This window comes from Sesamum indicum, linkage group LG6, assembly GCF_026168435.1.
Source record: "Sesamum indicum cultivar Baizhima isolate 11 linkage group LG6, ASM2616843v1, whole genome shotgun sequence".
In the NCBI taxonomy this organism is placed as follows: domain Eukaryota; kingdom Viridiplantae; phylum Streptophyta; class Magnoliopsida; order Lamiales; family Pedaliaceae; genus Sesamum; species Sesamum indicum.
Window position 1 is genome coordinate 25222970 of NC_142662.1, and position 14621 is coordinate 25237590.

The 14621-nt window shown below is 34.6% G+C and overlaps 2 protein-coding genes across 10 annotated transcripts; both read left to right on the top strand.

Annotated features, from left to right (window-relative positions):
• Nucleotides 1–1904: 1904 nt before the first annotated feature.
• LOC105163457 (putative inactive histone-lysine N-methyltransferase SUVR2) lies at nucleotides 1905–11354 on the top strand. Of its 9 annotated transcripts, none has more exons than XM_020694658.2 (12): nucleotides 1905–2060; nucleotides 4041–4206; nucleotides 4745–4966; nucleotides 5164–5199; nucleotides 5347–5385; nucleotides 5530–6190; nucleotides 6780–8011; nucleotides 8123–8388; nucleotides 8670–8736; nucleotides 9651–9701; nucleotides 10845–10938; nucleotides 11018–11354. In XM_020694658.2, the coding sequence occupies exons 3-12, from the start codon at nucleotides 4775–4777 to the stop codon at nucleotides 11035–11037; spliced, it is 2658 nt and encodes an 885-aa protein (XP_020550317.1). In that variant the 5' UTR covers nucleotides 1905–2060; nucleotides 4041–4206; nucleotides 4745–4774; the 3' UTR covers nucleotides 11038–11354. The 9 variants fall into 9 exon arrangements, with proteins under 9 accessions (XP_020550317.1, XP_020550318.1, XP_020550319.1 ...); XM_020694659.2 differs by having other exon boundaries at nucleotides 4753–4966; XM_020694660.2 differs by having other exon boundaries at nucleotides 4120–4206.
• A 1560-nt stretch (nucleotides 11355–12914) lies between these two features.
• LOC105163456 (large ribosomal subunit protein uL14x/uL14z/uL14y) lies at nucleotides 12915–14500 on the top strand. The gene is made up of 4 exons (XM_011081805.3): nucleotides 12915–13074; nucleotides 13191–13475; nucleotides 14130–14171; nucleotides 14272–14500. The coding sequence occupies exons 1-4, from the start codon at nucleotides 13062–13064 to the stop codon at nucleotides 14352–14354; spliced, it is 423 nt and encodes a 140-aa protein (XP_011080107.1). The 5' UTR covers nucleotides 12915–13061; the 3' UTR covers nucleotides 14355–14500.
• Nucleotides 14501–14621: the final 121 nt, after the last annotated feature.

Consider the following 14621-nt stretch of genomic DNA (forward strand, 5'->3'; position numbering starts at 1 on the left):
TGAAAATTGCAGTATACTTATGATATGATCGATATATAATCTAAAGAAAAGACTAATCATTTAACAAATATACGTACGGCACTTACTGAGTGATTGATTTAATTCAAATAAATATATTTTAAATAATAATTTACCTAAAAAAATCCTTACATATGTGGAGTTTTGCCCAATTATCAGTCAATAGCCCCAATTGAGTAGCGTTTGGTGAGAATATGCGCGTGATTTTTGACTATTACTTATAATTAATATATAAATATATACATAAAAGTATGAGCTGTATAAATAGAGAATAATAGAATAGAGTATGGTAGTACATATATGCTGGTGCGGGCGGTGGGAGTTGTAGTTTTTTATTTTAAAATTTGATATAATTATAAATATTTTATCATTATTTAAAAAATTATAAATATTTTCTTATTTTAATATCCGTCTTACAACGAACTCATTTCGTTGATTTTTTCATACAAATTTTGTAATGAACTAACAAAAATGTCTTTTTGATTTATAATTATAATTTTATATATATTATATAAATTTTTAAAATATTTTTATTAACTAATATTCCCTATGAATTATTTATTTTACCCATCCGTCAATTTTTTTTTTATTTTATTAAAATACTTTTTTTATTTAAAAAAAAAGATAAAATAGTATATCTACTTCACCATTTATGGACTGTTTAATTATATTTAGCACATTGTCCTCATATAAAAAAAATATTGTAATTTAGAATGCTTGCATCGATATATGTTTATTGTTCACGTTAACATATACATATGCACTGCATCCTAAACAGTCAATCCACGTTTAATTGATTTTATCAATCATTCATTATGTGTTATTTATATTATTAAGTGGTTATTTTCATGAATTAAATAATGTATACAAATATTATGTAAAGCAATGTTGTCACTTTGTATGACAACTTTTTAGATAAATAAGTGCATATTTGACATCAATATTTTTTTAGACTAAGTTATTAATCAAATCCCACAACACAATTTGGTTGACAATCGAGTTTTAAATTAAAATTCATAATAAATTTTGACTCTACATACTTACAAGATAATAAGCTCGCAATAACTCCATATTAAGTTTGAGTCTCGTGTATTTCGATTTGATTGATCGGATGTAAAATCAAGTTATTCTTTTACTTTCGATTAAATAATTGAGTAGATTTGTGCTTAATTTGACCCGATTATTAGTCTACCAAGACACATACGGTGTTCAAGCCAATATAAGTGAGATGCAAACCAAAATCGTAACTCATTCCTCCAAACGCAAGCCTTTGGAGTACAGTATTATATGTAGACTCCTTATAGTTTGAAAACTTACATCAAGATTTGTTTACTTCTAACAAATAAGTTATTTGTTGGTCAAAATTCACCGAATTTAATGATATTGACAAAAAAATCAGATACAAATCAATTCCTACCCCCGTATTAGTGACTTATTACAGGTCAAATAAATATACGCTTGTACGTCTTTACACGTTAATGCATGTGAGGATGTTTATTTTTATTGTTATAAAGTAGTTTTAACAAATTATTTGAGGGTAAATATTGATTTTTATTAATTTTAATAGATTCAGTGAATTTTGACTAATAAAAAAAATTATTTATTAGATGAAAATAAATTTAGAGAATTGATGATAAATATTAATATTTATTTATTTATTAATTATAATAAATTTAGTGAATTTTGAATAATAAAAAAATTTATTATTGGATAAAAATAAAATTTAAAAATACTAAATATAATTTTTTAACTTATATGAGATTATATATAATTATATCGAATTTGAGGGGGGAGATTGTAATTATTCCTTTAGTGTTTTTTGTTAAAATTTTCAGCCCGTACATCGCTAGTCATCAATTGCGCGCCTATATAGACTCCTTTCGCCACGCTCCTTGCCGCACGTGGAGTATACCTCCACTTCCACTCATGTATTCAACACTCCTGACTCAGTGCGAAAAGGTTCCCCCCCCGTTCCCCACTGTAAGCTTCAGTGCCCTATTTCCCTCTCACATACACACCGGAGAAGCGGCTTCCGAATGCTGGTAAGATTTTTTGTCTGTATTATTCTTGTGCATCAATCATCCATGCGCTACAAATTCTTGCAACAGATTCGCAACTTCAATTTTTTGCCTTATTCTTTACTGCACGAATTTTCAGTATTTTTCTTTTCACTTGTTCGAAGGGTTTTTTTACTGCTCCGGTGTGTGCATTCTTGGAACTCTTTACGCCGTACATTTCGCAGAAACAAATTATTTACGTTTTTTTGGGGTTTTTTTAGGGTTATCGTTTCTGAGATGAGTGCTTTTTTTTTTCTTTTTCCCCCTTGGTTTGGAAGACTTTTTCCTCCGTCCTTTCTAGTTAGCGTGAGAATGTTTGTTGACTTTATGTTGTATTGGCGAAGCAATTCGTTTGATTCACCAGTGATTAATTCCACCATTAACCAACCGTTATCTCTCAATGATGAATTAATTCCGTGTACTAGTGCTAGTAGCTGTATTTTTTTTGTTGTACTGATAAAAGTTTGGAATCGCCCCATTGAATTCTATAAAAAAATTGGATGTAAATAAATATAAATGTAATGTGCGTTTGTTATATCTTTTACAGTGTCAAGTTGGGTTCTAGTTCCGTGAAAAGTTTTTAATGTCATAAGTGAAATAGAAGGCTCCTATACGTAAGAAAGGTCTTCCATCCAGAGCTTGAGAAATGCAGTTTAAGTCTTTAAGACATTGAACCTGGGACAAGAAAACCCTGTCAATGAAGTCTTCATGTTTTAATTTACACGGGGACTTAACAACAAGGTTTTATGCTTCTTAAACTTCTGCTCAAGAGAAGCTTTATCTGTCTGTGGGCTTCTTTATTGTTTTTTCCAGTCTATCTATGAGCTTTGCTCAGGCTAAATCCTAGTTGAGCGTCAAAGATAGATTCTAATTGGTGAATTTTGAGTTCAAAGAGTTTTAGTTGGTTCTAGATATCTATATTTTAGTGCTCCAGAAACATGACTTTGAGGCTAACTTGAGGCTTTGCCAGGACAAACTTCACATTTTGTTGTGTGATTTACTGGTGTTTACATAATGATGGTACGAATTTAGTGGCCCAATCTTGTTATCAGAATTTTGTTGCAATCATATTAGTTAACAGAATGGGTTTAAAGGAGTTAAACCTAACCTATCTTTCCAGCCCTACATTTCTAGTTCTTTCCACTCTTGAGTTCTTAGTTGAAGCTAGAGGTTAGAGGTAAGGGCCACTCTTTAGTTCTATAAAATAAGGCGCATCACTTCATGCTCTTTATATGAATATAAAAGGATTCAAGTTTTTCATGTATTTTCTGTCCCTGTTGAGCTATTATATCTGCTGATACAGGTGAGACTTCCTGCTACTGTTATTTCTTATAGGTTAGTTTTCTTTCCCTGGAATGGAATGTAGTAAGTTAAAAAATAAGTGGGGATTCTCAAATCACTACATTATTAACTAATTCTTTCAAGCAGCCTATGATTTTAGCCTTTATCATATTCCATTTAGAGTTTATTTCATCTTTCATTGTGAAGTTTGCTCTAGAGTGATCTTTTCGGATAGGTGCCAACCTATTTTGTCATAAAACTCAGTATTTGATGAGTTTTTTGGGTTGAGTAAATCAAATTCAAATATGAGTGCTAAAAGCTGTTAATTTTTTACTTTGATAGCCAAGAGATCATTTAATTTGGACTGTGAGTAAAAGTGCCTTTTTTTTGGGGGGGGGGGGGGGGAATGTACAGGCTCGAGATGTAGCATTGCTCAATTAATTTGAATCACATTGTGGAAAACATTCGGATGATTTTTCTGCTCTTTCCTGTTTGTGACGAGGCATCGAGGTGTTCTATTAATTAGAGTATTTCATTCAGATTTTTTCTAGCCTGATTATGTAAATTTATATATACTGTATACAAGGAGCTGCATATTATATTTGATTATTGACAAAAATCCATGTGTAGATCTATCTATTCTTTGTCAGTCATTGTAAATATAAGGGATGTATAAATATGCAGGACATTATGATTATGCCATCCTTTCTTGGTGCTGTTTCCTTGCCCATATGATTTTGTTGTTTTGTGGAGCACATGGTAGGTGATTGGTGGTTCCTATCTACTCTTGGCGAGAGACTGAAGCATTGGTTTTGATATTATCACCCCCCAACTTTTGTTTCTTCCTGAGGTGCGTCCTCTTTACTTAAATGTTAAAATTCAGAGTTTTAGTTAATGGATGCTTTACATTATCTATAACTATAGAATTTCAACAACTGTCTACAAGAGTCCGATGGAAGATACATGTTCATTGCACTTTAAGTCTGCAATGTATGTGCCCATCTTTTGAATTAATGATTGAAGTTGGATCAGTATTTAAGTCAGATGCTCTACTTGATAGTTTGGAACAGTTGCTTTTGGTTTTTGATTGCTTGGCAGTCACATTGCATGGTGTCCTTATTATTGTCATAAGGTTTAACCTCATGTTAAATGTTTTTATCAAGCCTTGCGGGGATTGCTGATGGAAAGGTAAGCTTTGTCATCCTGCTTGGAGTACTTATGGTCACCCGTTGTATTTCTCTTGCTTTTGCTCTGCTGTACATTACTAGGGCCATCAATGATTTTTAGATCTGTTCAGAGTCTGCAGATCTATTGTTTTTGGTTTTATTGCTATCAGTATTCACTTTTCTGCTTGCTGACAAAGTTAAGAATTTTTGGTTTACTGGAAGGTTCACAGTCTGCGACATAAAATATTTAAAATGAACAAGAAGGAAACAAAAATGAGGGTTGCAAGTGCCTTTCATGCTATGAAGGCTATTGGGATCTCTGAAGCTAAGGTGAAGCCAGTATTGAAGAGTTTGCTGATACTGTATGATAAAAACTGGGCGCTTATAGAAGAGGAAAATTATAGAGCCCTTGCTGATGCTATATTTGAGAGGGATGAATTAGAAGTAAGTATTGCAGACTGAAAATATGGATGCTCTCTCTTTATTTCCAAGTTTCCTTCTCATTTCACCCCTATATTGTTATCTTTTGCATATTTGGTTCATTCTTGTATTTGTTGGTACCTCTGCTTCTGTTCCTATTTATTACTTTTAAGTAATTTTGATTAAAGTGAGGGGTTGATTCATGGAGTACTATCTTTCAGGCAGAAGACCTTTCAATGAAGAGTGTGAGTAATGAAGTATGTGATCTGCACCATAATTGTTTTTAGTAAACCTTTTAGTACTAGTTGTGGGTTTGTGATCAATCTCCTTTCCCCCTGCACTTATCCAATTATACAGAAAGATGATTTAAGTGCTAACCATTTTGACTAATGTGATATTTTCAGGCAGCAGAGCAGTCAAAAAAGAAGATTGTGAATAGTCAAGTAGGTGATTCATCAAATTGATCATGCTTTATGCAGTGTAGTCGCTATTGGATTATAGATTTAAACTTATATCCAATTATCTTCCTACATTCATATGTGGTTCAATCTTTTGACATTTTGTAATTGCTTAATTCTCCTGAATAGACAGATGACCATCCGGAAGAAGAAGCCCAGGCAACTGAAGAGGCTGAGCGGCCTTTAAAAAGGTTACGCCTTAGATACAGAAATGGTCAGACTTCCTCGTCAATTACACCTGATACCAGTGTGCCTAGAACTCCACTTATCAGGCCTAAAGAAGAACCAGGTGAACTACGTGAAACCCGTCTCCCAGAGGTAAATGGGTCACAGGCCATAGTGGAGTCACCTCAGCCCAATGTGGAAAACATAAAGAGTAAGCCACAGTCTGTCACTCGCCAATCGATTGGTAAGAATAAAGGAAAGCAGCCTGTTTCACCTGAGTCATTGATTGTCCATGAAAGAAGTGATCCCCGCCAGCCTAGTAGCATCAGCAGAAGTCAGGAAAATACCCAGTTAATAATTGAATCCAGATCGCATTCTCATCCAATGAGGCTCAGAGACAGAGGGACCAGAGCAGTCTCCCCTCAAATTCCATCCAGAGAGAAGAGGCCAGTTCCTGATAGTTCTTCCAATGCTTTACGTCTTAAGGAGCCTAAGGTTGAGCCTGGTGTCATTTTGTCACCAAAAAGAAGGAGCAATGCAAGTCAGGCGTTATTAAAGCCTAAAGATGAACCAGTCACTGAGGACATGGCATGTTTGGAGGTTTCTGGTGTTATCACTCATCCAGGTAAGCTTTCCCTTCTCCTGGCCGCACACTGTTGGGATGTCCACACATTTTCTTTGTTGCTTTATTGTACTTCATTAATTATCTTGGTCCGTGATTGTTTTTGCTTTATTATACTTTCAATAATTATCTTGGTCCGTGATTCAAGGATTTGCTCTTAACTGTGTATACTCGATATTATATCCACGTAGTTGATCCCTCTTAGTCAAGACTTGGGTCATGGAGATCTTGTCTTTTATCCTAAGAAGTTCCTGGTTTTTCTTTTATGCCTGAAGTCTCAATGAATTGAAAAGTTTATTTGTGAATTTCAATGAATGAATATTTATTTCTGATCAATGTATAGTGAGTGGGAATAGTTACGGAAAACATGCTGATAAGATTTACTAGTTGCATATTTTAATTTTGATTTACTAGTCAAATGATTGATGTGGTTATTGGTGAATCTCATTCATGCGATGGAGGTCCTAGATTTTGGTCTTTCTTGAGATGTCCAGTTATAATTGTAAAAGTTATTGCCATCAAGCATAATAACGACACATTTCTTCTACAAGTTACAATATTCATTCTCAGACTCATAGTTCAAGATTCACAGATGTATCAAATGGAGGAGACGCGTTGAGTGGGCATGGTATGCTTACAGAAAATTATAATCCTGAACCCCCATCGGCATTGCAATCTGTGACTGAAAAAGAAACACCTCATGGCACTGCTACACTAAATAAACCAAGAAATAATGGTGAGCTGGCAGTGATATCAGTTGAATGCTCTTCCAACCTAGAGATTGCTTCCTCGCCTTCTGGGGAGGTGAAAATCTCTTTGAGTTACAACTTGGGTCCTGGAAGGCCTGATTTCCGTACGCCTAGTCTTGAGGCTGTTCTAAAATCGGTTGAGGATAAATTTCTCAGATCACCTAAAACTTTGGACCTGAATGTTTCAGTGATGACACTTATGACAGAAATGTGCCAATGCTTTCTGAAGTTAGGAACCGGTTCCAATAGTCAGTTGACAGAAACCATGGATGTGATTCCAACCATTGATTCAGTGAGTAAATCTTCTGCAGCAGATACCCTAGGTGCTGCTGGCTTGCACTTTAGTTCTTTGAACGGTTTGGTTGACTCACAGTCAGGTGCTGAGGTACCTCAGCCCAAAACACCAGTAATTCCTCCACCTAGCGACGGTGTAAATGATGGGCCACATCTGAACAAGATAGATGGTGGAAATGAAATATTGACAAATAGAGAAAGCAAAGAGAATTATGCTGAAGAAGGGAACGGACTGAGCTTGGAGGTTGTTCATCAGCCCCAGGTGGCTCCTGAAATTATCAGGACGCTCCATGATGTTGTTGACATTGCCAAGGGGCAAGAAAAAGTTGTAATTACACTGGTGAATGAAGTGAATGATGAGCGTCCTCCATCTTTCTACTACATACCAAAAAATGTAGCATTCCAAAATGCATATGTGAATTTCTCTCTGGCTCGTATTGGAGATAACAATTGCTGTGCCAATTGTTCTGGTGATTGCCTATTGTTATCCACGCCTTGTGCATGTGCGAATGAAACTGGAGGTGAGTTTGCATACACCACAGATGGCCTTGTTAGGGAGGAACTTCTTAAAGAGTGTATTTCCATGAATCGTGATCCAAAGAAACATTGTCAGTTTTTCTGTAAGGAATGTCCTTTGGAAAGATCAAAATGCGAGGATATCATTGAACCTTGCAAAGGGCATTTAGTAAGGAAGTTCATAAAAGAATGTTGGTGGAAATGTGGCTGTAATAAACAGTGTGGCAATCGAGTGGTACAGAGAGGAATAAGTCGCAATTTACAGGTAGAATTAGTTGAGATCTTTAGCTCTTTACCCCCAACCTGTTGCGCATATTTCATGGAGTAAGTGACTTAGTAATATTTGCTCTTTCTTTTCCTTATCATGTGCCATTAGGTCTATATGACTCCTGAAGGAAAAGGTTGGGGTTTACGTACTCTGGAGGACCTCCCAAAAGGTGCGTTTGTTTGTGAGTATGTTGGAGAAGTTTTAACCAACGCGGAGCTATTTGAACGTGTATTGCGGAGTCCTAAGGGGGAGAAACATTCATATCCTGTGCTGCTTGATGCCGATTGGTGTGCGGAAGGAGTGCTGAAAGATGAGGAAGCTCTTTGTTTAGATGCTACATATTATGGGAATGTAGCAAGGTTTATTAATCACAGGTAAGTATATCTGTAATGCGAATTATGCATTTTGCTGAGTTTTTGTTGTTTTTTCTTGAAATTGATAGTTGGATCATCCATATCTTTGTATCTGGTGTGCGTATTTTGTTGTTGATAATCTTGCATTTGCTCAATCACTAAGCTACCTTCTACAATGATTATTGACCATCTTACTCCTCAACCAGTGCAGGAAAATTAACTTTGCAGTTTCAAACTCTTGTAATAACTTCAATTGCACGATTTCGTAATATTCTTTTTCCTCTGTCTGCAAACCTTGTTAGGTGCTATGACTCAAACTTAGTAGAGATACCAGTGGAAGTCGAGACTCCTGATCACCACTATTATCATGTATGAAATTACATGCACTCTTAGGGGTAAATTAAATTTTTGGTCCCATAAGTGGACCTCTTTCCAATTTTTGTCCCATACTCTGGCTAATTCACACATTGAGTCTCATATGTGGCTTTCTGTCAATTTCACAACGGCATTTGCTATCTCCGTCAGTGGTTGTTAAGTGTGGAGGGAAAATGTATACATTTGGAGGGAAAACACAGCAACTTAGTGGGAAAAGCTATTACACCTTCTTCCTACTATTTAAAGTGGATTTCTTCATTTCTCTCTTGCATTTAGTAGGAAAAATGTCACAAAATATGGCTGCTAGTGGAGAAGTTTTTTGTCACTGTGGAAGGCTTGCGATTTTGAGAACCTCATGGACCGACGACAACCCAGGTAGGAGATTTTTTGACTGTACGAAAAAAAGAAGCGGGTGTGATTTTTTTGTTTGGGAAGACCCGTCGATTTTTGTCGGTCCATGAGGTTCTCAGAATCGCCCTTCCACAGTGACAAAACTTCTCTACTAGCAGCCATATTTTGTGACATTTTTCCTGCTAAATGCAAGAGAGAAATGAAGAAATCCACCTTAAATAGTAGGAAGAAGGTGTAATAGCTTTTCCCATCAAGTTGCTTTTTCCCTCCAAATGTCTACATTTTCCCTCCACACTTAACAGCCACTGACGTAGATAGCAGTTGCCATTATGAAATTGACGGAAAGCCCTCGTTGGTCCTCAAATTGGAAAAAAGAAGCCACATATGGGACTCAATGTGCAAATTGACCAGAGTATGGGACCAAAATTGGAAACACGTCCACTTATGGGACCAAAATGTAATTTACCCCACTTTTAGCACACGCTACACCTTGTTTTATTTTCTGAGTTGGTTGGGTTCAAGTTTCTGCACAAGTCTCATTGGATCTTGCTTCTCAGCTCGCCTTCTTCACTACAAGAAAAGTGAAAGCCATGGAAGAACTCACTTGGGTAAGTTTTGGATTAAGTTCAGTGCTATGCTTTAGTATAGATTTGCTTAAAGTGTCATTTGTTATTGAAGAGATCTGGGAATTACAAACACATTGATGATTGTTCCTGAGGAGTAATAGTTTTACCAAAAGCCGCCTAAACATCGAATAGTTCTGATACATGACGATAAAGAAGTTATATTGCTTAGCAACTTATCAACAACAACAAAAAAAAAAAGGTTATATTAATTAGTACTGTTATTTTTTACCAAGTATAAGACACTATAGTAAGTGCAAGTACTATGTTATATACTAGGATACTATTTCAAACAATTGATAGTCAAATAATTGATTGGGAACTGAACCACATCCTTCTGACAGTGTATGACTTTGGTTAAAGATTAATAAATATATAATGGAATCAACAATTAATTGTAAGTTTTATCCAAATATGAAAATATAGGGTTAGTTACATCGACATTCATGAGATTTGACACAATTACAAATACTTCCTCCTTGTTTGAGAAATTATGGATACTTTGATTTGACATAATTATGTAACCCTTGGAAGATAAAATGGAAATGTCAACCTTACCCTTGAAGAATTTTCATTTGTTCAATTTTTGAAAAAAAATGTTAGAAAGTCCGATGGTGTGCAGTGTCCCATTTGCTCCTCTATGTTGATACCTCGTATATTTTTAAAGAGATCATTTAAATATTTTAAATACATTAGGGTTTAAAAGGTAATTTTGGCAGTTCAATACAAAATCCTTTTGTAACCCCAATGGAATGGGTCCATTGTCGGATGGATGTTAGTTTCATTGGATATTGGTAATTTCTCAAACAATGAATGGTATTTACAATTGTATCAAATTTTAGGGGAGCACAATGTAATTTAATCCGAAAATAATGAAGTGTTTTATTGTGTGCTACTGTGCTTGCAGAAAAACAAGTTGTGTGTGTCTATGTGTCTGTGTGGGGGGGTGGGGGTGGTGTTGCTTAAACCTTCTTAATCGTCCCTTGAAGCTGTTCAAGATTTGCTTACGGTTGTTTGTTTTCTTGATGCTGCCACATTCACAAGGTGACCACAATATAATTGTTGTGCGTCCACATGAAGCGCTAGTCAGGAATTCATCTTTTTGGCTGAGAAGTTTATTGCTTGCAGGATTATGGCATCGACTTTGATGACCATGAACACCCGATTAAGGCGTTTCGTTGTCAATGTGGCAGCAAATACTGCCGCAACATAAAGCGTTCCAGTAAGTACAATTACATAGCATGTCAATCTTTATTTTAGAAACCATCAGTGCTCCTGACCAGCCGGTTTCTGTGCTTCAGGATCTAGAGCTAGGAGATGAGCATGCTGCTGCTGATTTTCTCTATTTTCCCCTGTCGGCAAATGCAAATCAGCGAACAATGACATAAGCGGCGGTGTAGCTTTTAAGGACAAGCTCTAATATTTTCCAGTTTGGTCAGGCCAAAGTAGTCATCGTTCAGGCTTTTAATTGTACTTTCGTGTTGTATGTTGTGTATTATATGAGCCATGGATGGCAAACAATGTTTAGAGAACTGATAACATCTGATCCTAGCTATTATTTGTAATCAACACTCATTTTGTTTTAAGGAACTGTTGCTCGGCTGGATCCCTACTTCTGGGGATGTTAAAGTCCTTTTATACATGACTATGCTAGTATTTTTTTTAGGTTGCATTTGGATTTTCAAATTTTTTAATTTGTTTGGATAATTTTAAATATTTTAATTATATTTTGTCGAATATTGATGAATTTTATTTTATTTTTAAATGGAGTAGTTTGAAATTTATTTTTCAATTATTTGTCCAGATTTTGATGTACCGTTAAATTCTTATTGACTGTATACACACCTAATCATTCACACATTTGATTATCATAAACACATTTCAAATTCTTTATTTAATGTATAGTTAATATTTCGAAGTCATAGGGTTAGCCTCTAATTACATTGATAATCTTTTGTTACAATAAGGGCTTTGTTGAAATTCTTGCAACTACATACCTCAATTTTTTCTTGCAGGAGGGAGTGCGAATGGAATTTACTTTACTAGATTAAGTATGACATTTTTCTTTGGTATAATTAATAAAAAAAATAAATATAAAATAGTCTTATTTCTAACAAGATAAATAAAGTTAGAAGGGATTATTTTAGTTTTTTAAAATTTATCGATTTACCCCTTTTATTATTTGTTTTATGTATAATTTATACTATATAAAAAAAACAAATTCATTTTCACTCACAAATGATGGTAATTTATATCGTCACACTAATTTTTTAAATTACTTTAAATTATCAAAAATGTCTTTATGTATTTTCGACCACTCTTACTCAAATGCTTCTTCTCATCTATATAATTTATACCATCTATATATATTAATATGAAAATTTCACTTACACCAGTTTTTTTTTTATGTCAATAATATTTATAAATTAGTTTTATTTTATTTATTTCTTTTGCTTAAAATATGATATGTTGGTTTATATATCTTATTTTGATTTATAATATTTTAAATTAAATAAAATTACTTATTATATGAATGCAAAAACAACTATTATACTAAACAAACAGAGTGTAAGGTTTCGGGTGAATTTGTTTTACTTGGATAGGAGTGTGCACTATTCAGTAACACTGTGAGACTCGAGGTGTGTACTATTCAATTTACAAATCGAATCAAAATTTCAATTGATATTCAGTTATTGTTTTTCAAATTCAATAATTCAGCTGGTTTCGATTTTTTGCTCGATTTATCGAAACAGACTAAGTACCAAACTTCTTTTAAACAGTAAATAAATAGATATATTATATTATAATGTTATATATACAATTATATTATATATGTAAATATAATAAATTTAATTTTATATATACTTAAATTAATTTGAAAATTACTAATTTCATTCAGTTTTAAATTTAATTAATACTACAAATTTAAATTTCATTCATAATTTGTTCAATTTAAGTAGAATTTATTCAATTTTAAACTTATTATTTTTAAAAATTCAATTATCTCAATACAACATTAAATTAAATTAAAATAAATTTAATTTTTACCCAACCAAATTTCGACGAACCAAAATTTGAATTAACCAAACATTTGATTGGATTGGTTAATCAAAATGAACACCTGTAAAAACTTCATATATCATTTCCTCTCTATTTATATTCTGAAATACTAAGCAAAGATAATTGGGCCTATATCCCCAAGGCCCATAGAATATATGTTTTGTGTAAAAACCCTAGCCCACTTCAACATTCACTTTTAACGGCACAAATAAAACCCTAGCGCCTCCTCACCCTTCACTTCGATCAGGGGGAGAGAAGCAGAGCGGAGGAGAAAATCCAGCCAAAATGTCGAAGCGAGGTACGATGGATCAGTGATCCTAACATAGTCCATTCTTTCCTCTTGCTAAGCTGAATTTTCCTTCTCTTGTTCAAATATATATATATAGTTTTTACCATGATTCTGTTTGCGCGCAGGACGCGGTGGAACGGCGGGGAACAAGTTCAGGATGTCGCTGGGTCTGCCTGTTGCGGCGACCGTGAATTGCGCCGACAACACGGGCGCGAAGAACCTCTACATCATATCGGTGAAGGGGATCAAGGGCCGACTTAACAGGCTTCCCTCCGCTTGTGTCGGTGACATGGTCATGGCCACCGTCAAGAAGGGTAAGCCCGATTTGCGTAAGAAGGTCATGCCTGCCGTCATCGTCCGCCAGCGCAAGCCGTGGCGCAGAAAGGACGGAGTCTACATGTACTTCGAAGGTAACATCATTTTACACTGGAACTGACTTGCATTGCTGGTCTTTGTGTGTTTTGTTCATCTCAATGTATACCGATGTTGTAGTATGAGTTATTTTGCTGGATGTTTTCTTTGAGTTGTGTTGACTCGGGCATTCTTAGATTTGATTGTTGTTATGCTTATCTATTTCAATCTTTTATGATGCAATATTTCTTTAATTCAGTTGTTATATAATAGTGTTTTATTCTCTGCATATTATCTTGTTCGTTGAATTTTCCTATTTTTGTAAATTCATGAGCCGGAGCATTAATTCTAATCTACATGTTGCCACTTATTGTTTTTGAATTAGCATTTGGTAGAATTTGAGTCATATAAATGTTTTATTGTTCAATGGAGATATTTGTTTCTCTAGGGTTAAAGCTGCGGTGCTTTTGTTTGTATAAGTAACATGCAAATTGGCTGTTAGGATAATTTAACTCCTGAATAATTGGGTTTACTGCAACTCTTCTTGTCTAATTTATGCTTTGCTTTTCTTTTCCTATGCAATTGTGTTTTTTGTTGCCCCTTTTGAGGATGGTCTGAAATATGCTTCTTGCCATCTAAGAGTGCTGTTTGAATTATTTGAAATAGTGATGTTCACTCGGAAAGTTTCTTTATTCGTGTTTTCTGAAATGCAGATAATGCTGGGGTCATTGTGAATCCAAAGGGTGAAATGAAAGGTATCAATTATCCTCCGTACTTGCATTACGGGAAACTTCTTGGGCAAATTTGTTTAGAATTGAATGTCATCTTATACCTGTGCTGTTTTGGTGTTTGAAGGATCTGCTATCACTGGCCCAATTGGAAAGGAGTGTGCTGACTTATGGCCCAGGATTGCCAGTGCTGCCAATGCCATCGTCTAGATTTTTGTGCTTTTTTCTTCATTCGGACCCTTTAAACTGTTCTTTTTCAGTAAGATGAAAGATGTCATTTTTCCATGGTATTTTTGTAAGAGCTAAAGGTGGATTCATTTAAGTATTGCATATCTAGGATGGTAAGTTTGATATCATATTGGATGATCTTTAAACTGATTGCAACATTTTTTTGGACTTAATTAGCATATCGTATTTCCATCCTGATTGTGTTTGGCAGTCAAGTGGCTATGTTATGTAAATTTTGTAAAAAAATTA

Bases quoted from the DNA above. Each gene is read 5' to 3' on its own strand.
- LOC105163457 (XM_020694658.2), top strand. From the start codon at position 4,775: ATGAACAAGAAGGAAACAAAAATGAGGGTTGCAAGTGCCTTTCATGCT. The intron at 8,389-8,669 runs GTAAGTATATCT...AAACCTTGTTAG, and splicing joins GCAAGGTTTATTAATCACAG to GTGCTATGACTCAAACTTAG. The intron at 8,737-9,650 runs GTATGAAATTAC...CTTGCTTCTCAG, and splicing joins CTGATCACCACTATTATCAT to CTCGCCTTCTTCACTACAAG.
- LOC105163456 (XM_011081805.3), top strand. The intron at 13,476-14,129 runs GTAACATCATTT...TCTGAAATGCAG, and splicing joins AGTCTACATGTACTTCGAAG to ATAATGCTGGGGTCATTGTG. The intron at 14,172-14,271 runs GTATCAATTATC...TGGTGTTTGAAG, and splicing joins TCCAAAGGGTGAAATGAAAG to GATCTGCTATCACTGGCCCA.